At 45.9% G+C, this 6063-nt stretch overlaps 1 protein-coding gene across 1 annotated transcript in view; it reads left to right on the top strand.

The window, feature by feature from the left end:
* Window positions 1-6063, top strand: part of LOC114636358 (NACHT, LRR and PYD domains-containing protein 5-like) — a 21947-nt gene that overhangs the window by 14505 nt on the left and 1379 nt on the right. Inside the window, exons 7-8 of the mRNA XM_028784489.1 lie at window positions 1453-1623; window positions 3650-3820. Of these exons, the coding sequence (XP_028640322.1) occupies window positions 1453-1623; window positions 3650-3820 (342 nt within the window). The remainder of the gene's footprint in view (window positions 1-1452; window positions 1624-3649; window positions 3821-6063) is intronic.

Below are 6063 nucleotides of genomic sequence, written 5' to 3'. Positions count from 1 at the left end.
GGATTCTAGGCAGGGGCTCTACCACTGAGCCACGCCCCCAGCCCCTCACTGGGGGATTCTAGACAGGGGCTCCACCCCTAACCCTAGAGTTTAGGGCCCAAATCTTAAATAAGTGGATTTATATTTCATTCATGCCTTAAACATAGAATGTAAAGGTGGTTTCACACAAAGCTTTACGTGCAGATACGTTACAGGTGTGAGCTGTCACATGAGGTCAGATGTGAGCCTTTTCCCTTGTGGACATCAGTTTGATGCTAAATTTCATGTTCAGGGATGTCTGGGTTTCAAATGCACGAGCTTGTTGAGAATCTTTGAATTATCAAACTCAAACAGCCAGGCTTGGTGGCGCATGCCTTTAATCCCAGCACTAGGGAGGCAGAGGCAGGAGGACCTCTGAGTTAGAGGCCAGCGTGATCTCTACATAGTTCCAGGATAGGTGGGGCTGTATAAATAGTCTGACCCCCCACGAAAAAAAATCCAGCTGTTCTGTGGGATCACTCTACCTCTATTCACCCCACTCTGCCTGAGGCAGATGTACAAGATTCCACCCCTTTGGTGATCCCAGCTTCTGTTGATATTATAAAATGAGTTTCTGTGTCCTTTCCTCTTTGTCCTGGTGTTCTGCCAACTTCTTCAGTCCCTTCCTATCTCAGCCTGTGGACAACCTTGACTCCTTCTATAGCTGAGACTCAATTGGTACACAAGTTATTTTTCCAAAGATACCTCTGTTCACCCACTGAATTTTCCTCCCCACTGCCATCCGTCTTCCCAGGCTAACATACCACCCACTCTGCACCATTCATGAGAATAGGTTAGAATGGCCACCTCTTGGGGCTGCAGAGATGGCTTCATGGATACAGAACTTGCTGAGTTCACAGTCGCAGAATCCATGTAAAAGCCTCCAGCACGTGCCTGTAAACCCAACACTAGGGATGGGAGGCCAAACAGACCGTCCCTGACAGTAAGGCTGGCGCCTCACTGGCCAGCAAGTCTCTCTAAAATGACAAGCTTAAGGTACAGGAAAATAAAGTGTCTCTGTTGTTTGTGTTGATGTCAATCTCTGGCCTCCAAACACGTGTGCACAGGTGTGACTACCCCCACACCCATATACATAAGCACCCATGTGTACTCCACACAGAGAAAAAAGACCATCTCTGTTTAAATTACATCTGTTTTCTTATTTGGGGTGGGGGGGCCTTTATTGCAACAGGGTTCACATAGATGTCAGAGGACAATTTGCAGGAAATGGTTCTCCCTTCAACCATATGTGGGTCCAGGGTATCAAACTAGAATCGGCAGTATTGGTGGCAAGCACCTCTATCCACTGAGCCATCTCACTGACCACAAGACATTCTCTTAGAAGGAAATAAAGGCAGATGTTCTGAGTGTTTCTGCATGTTATGCCCGCTGTGGTTGTTCCCCACTGGAGATGTGCATCTGTGTCTCTTGCAGACTAGTGGACTGCCAGCTCACGGAGAAGTGTTGCGAGGACATAGCCTGCATGATCCCAATAACCAAGCATTTAAAAAGCTTGGATCTTGGAAACAACGCCCTGGGTGATGAAGGAGTCATAGCCCTGTGCGAGGGACTAAAGCAAAGTACCAGCTCCATGAGGAGACTTGGGTAACTTCTTGGGGTCACCTCTTTGAGGGGAAGAGTTCAGTGGAGGCGGGAGGACCCGAATGTGAAACCCAGGGTGCTGCTGTCATGTTAATGACTTCATAAAGTCAGATAGTATTTACCTTGGAGTCATGAGTCTTGGTTGTCCCGGATCTACCAGTGTTGAGCCTTCAGATAGATGCTCATTGAACTCCCCCTTGATGCTAGCCATGGTGCTGGGTGCCAGGTGCTGGAAGTACAGAAACTCATGCCTTGGTGGTTCAGCACATTGAATTGAGCAGGAAGGGCGAATACAGAGTAACCAGCAACCGCGGTGGTTCTTAAGACGTTAGTCAGCATGTCATCCACCTGAGAACCTGTTAGACCAGAGTCCTACCCAGGTACGGTAGCTCACACTTGTAATTCCAACACACAAGAGGATAAAGAAGGGATCACCTTGGGTCTGATGCCAGTCTGGGCTACACTGTGAGTTCTGTGAGATAGATCTAATGCGTGTGTGTGTGTGTGCATGTGCATACACACACACTCCCACGCATGCAACACACACAAATAGAAATAAAATTTATTTATTTAATTACTAGAATATGGGCCAGTGAGACGGCAGCAGGAAAAGGCATCCAACAGTGTGAATTCCATCACTAGGAGACAAATGATTGAAGGAGAGAATAGGGTATAGTAAGTTCTCATCTGACCCCACACACGTGCATGCATACGTATACAGACCAAATGAAGGTAACTTTTTAAGTATCGGAACCCTCTGATATTACCATTGTCAACTGATTTCCCCCCTTTGAGGTGGAATCTCTCCACACAGCCCAAGTTATGATCCTTGTGTCTCGGCGTCTTGAGTGTAAGGATTATGGGAGTGTGCTGCCATGCCCAGCTCCATGGTGGCTTGATCGTTTCATTTAAAGTTTAGTGTATAAACTCTGTGTGTGTACATCTCTAGGTGCATCACACGCATGCTTGTACCCACAGAGGCCAGGAGAAGGCATCAGATCTCCTGGAGCCAGGGTTATGGGTGACTGTAAGCCATCTGATGTGAATGCTGAGAGTCACACCAAGTCCTGTGAAAGACCAGCAAATGCTTTTAACCACTGAGAAATTACTCCAGTGCCTCTTGTTAATAGTCCCTGGCATGCTGCTATTAGGACAAAGTCCTATATTTTTATTGCATACATTCATCCTGCATAGTTTTGGGTTTTACAGGGACACTTTCTTACAAATATATAATGTGCTTTGATCAAGTTTCTCTCTCTGTTCTGTTCTCTCTCTCTCTCTCTCTCTCACACACACACACACACCCCTCTGAACCTCCTCCCCCTCTCACACCTCTCCCCCTCCTACCCCATTAGTTTGCTTTCATTCCCGTAGTGTCAGCTTCACATCTACTTTAATGGCGTGTATATGTATCTACGTATATCACATGTACATACGACTTTATGTATCTACTTACAATCTGGGCTCCACAAACAAGAGAAAACAATGCGATATTTGTCTTTCCAGATCTGACTGGCTTCACTTACTATTCTAACCTCCAGTTTTATCCATTTTCCTAAAACCCTAACCCTTTAAAGTTTTCAACTTCATCTCATATATTACCATCTGACTAAGCTCTGACCACCTAGGCACGATAATCTTACAAGTGCCCCCGACAAGAGCAGTATCCATGCAACTTTGTAGGTACCGTGACATGAGCCTGTCCAGACCTTCCTCCTTGCAGATCCCCACCCTTTTGAGTCTCTGATGCAGTATCACTTATTAATCAGCAAATATTTCTGTAATTCTTGTCTTATTCCCTATTTCAGTATAGCTGGACTCTTTCGCAAAGACACTTTGAGGTACCCAGTGGCAATCAGCGCCAGAACCAGACCTTAGAAATGAGAATGTTCAGGCTCTCCCCAAGAGCAATTAAACCAAGCTCTGCATGGAGCCCCTTTCACCTTTTTTAAGCATTGGGTTGAACTCTTATGGGCCAGCCGAGTTGGAGGGTCTCTCATTGATGGGTTCTTTTTCGGTCTTCTGGTAGGTTGGGGGCGTGTGAGTTGACTTCCGGCTGCTGTGAAGCATTGTCATCGGTCATCATTTGCAACTCGACCCTGAAAAGCCTGAACCTGGTAATGAATAACTTCAGTACATCAGGGATGTTGAAGCTGTGCTGTGCGTTCCGATGCCCTGCCACTAACCTGTCGATAATTGGGTAAGTTCCGAATTGTTTCCCGAGACATAAAACCTGACTCTCTGACAAGTTAATTGGAGAGGTAAAAGCAATTGAAAGTAGTTGAGACCATGGTGTGGAAACTATCTTTATCTAGTGCAGTGGCTCTCAATCTTCCTAATGCTGTGACCCTTTAATACAGTTCCTCATGTTGTGGTGACCCCCTCCAACTATAAAAATATTTTTGTTGCTACTTCATAACTGTAATTTTGCTACTATTATGATACATGACCCCCAAGGATAGGCTCTGGATCCACAGGTTGATAACCACTGACAGAAAGTTCCAGAACAGCCAAGGTTACACAGTGAGACCCTGTATGTCTCAAAAACAAAACAAAACAAAACATTTGTACATCCATGTTTTAAGTAACAGTTTTCAAGAAAAGGAGTTTGACGCATGCTCCTACATGAATAAGACACAGGGACTTTGTTAAGTGAAGTCAGTCACAAAAGACAAATATTGTGTGACTCTGTTCGTATGAGATTCCTAGGCAGTACACTCATCAAGACAGAAAGACTGGAGGTGGTTAAAGGATAAAACAATGAAGGTTAGAGGCTTAACTCCGGGGAGGGGCCCTTTCTTAGCATATGTAAAGTCCTGAGTTCCATCCATAGCACTGCCAAAATAATTTTAAAAGGAAATTTATTTAGAGTTGACGATTAGCATCTCCAGGCTTTTCAGTTTGGGATGATGGAGAGTCTGAAGATGGATGGTGGCAATGGTTGCGCTACATGTGTGTAATGCCACTTATACATCCAGCAATGGTTAGGGTGGTTCATTCTGCCACGTGTTGTGACTCCCACCTACAACTGTAGTCCTTGTGAGGCTTGAGATTGAGAGGGTAGCCACAAATCTGGGGCCGTCTTTGACTACATAGCAAGTTCTAGACAGCACAGGCCTCAGACCCCATCTCAATCAAAAATAGACAGGTTTGTCGTGCATGTTAAATATTGAACATAGCCACTGATGAGTTGCTGTGTTCTGATAACCTAGTGTCCCCACTCACTATTAAATAGAGTGGGTGGGTCAAAATGGGGCTGGAAAAATGGCTAGATACTTGAAAGGATTTGCTGCTCTTGCAAGGGAACTGACTTCAGTTCCCAGAACATACCTGGTGGCTCACAACAGCCTACATCCCAAGTTTTGGAGTTCTAGTGCCCTCTCCTGGCCTCTGTGGGCACTGCAAGTGCATAGTAGACACAGACACGTGTAGACACATTTTAAAATACTAACATTTATTTATGTACACATGTAGAGTCGAACAACTTGCAGAAGTCAGTTTGCTCTCTCCATCATGTTAATTCTGGGGATAATACTCAGGTTGTCAGACTGGGCAATCAAGTATTTTTATCCACTGAGCCATCTCACGTGCCCACGTATACTTACAACCCAAGAAAGCAATTTGGCTGAAGCGCTGAGCAAGGTGGTGTATGCCTGTCGTCCTGGCTCTAAGGAAGCAGAGGCAGGAGGATTGCTGCAAATTTGAGGCCAGGCATACTTAGTACATTCTAGGCCAGGCAGCCCTGTATAACAAGATTCTGTCTCCAAAAAATAAAAATGAAGAATTTGGCTGAAGACTGGGCTGGTGGCCCAGGTGAGACTGCTGGTGAAATGACTCCGGTGAGTAAGTTCCCCAGTAATAGTCATGATTTATCCAAAATGTAATTTTTAGCACATGGATATAAATGTGTGAAAGGTCCAGGAGTGACTTACAAGGATGGAGAGTCTTTGAAGACAGGCAGGAGGGAATAGGGAGTTGGGAATTCTGGCTGAGTGAAGTCGGCAGTCTTTACATAAATGTTACAAGATACATGCCGCAAACAAGTCCAAAAGGCAGAATCTTGTTTAAAAGAGCCAACCGTGATGATGAGGCACAGGCACAGTGGTGAGGATAGGCTTAGCAATCCGTACAGTCTGGGAGACGGGTTCCTTCTATAAAGTGCTTCCCACACAAGCCTGAGGACTGGTCTCTAGAACCGGTATAAAAGCCAAATATGGTGGTGCGCACACACACCCGGAGTCCTAGCACTAAGGAGGCAGAGACCAGAAGATGCTGGAGTTTGGTGGTTAGCCAGCCTGCCTAGCCTATCGGCAAGCTCTGGACTTGGCGAGTTTGTCTCAAAGTGAAGAGAGAGAAAGACGCCCAATGCTGACCTCTGTTTCTCACCTGCTTGCTCATGCTTGCGCTCTCCCGCGCTCTCCCGCGCTCTCCCGCGCTCTCCCG

Source organism: Grammomys surdaster, unplaced genomic scaffold, assembly GCF_004785775.1.
Source record: "Grammomys surdaster isolate TR1022 unplaced genomic scaffold, NIH_TR_1.0 123614, whole genome shotgun sequence".
In the NCBI taxonomy this organism is placed as follows: Eukaryota; Metazoa; Chordata; class Mammalia; order Rodentia; family Muridae; genus Grammomys; species Grammomys surdaster.
Note: the sequence above shows the minus strand (reverse complement) of the source record. Positions and strands in the feature narration are given on the sequence as shown.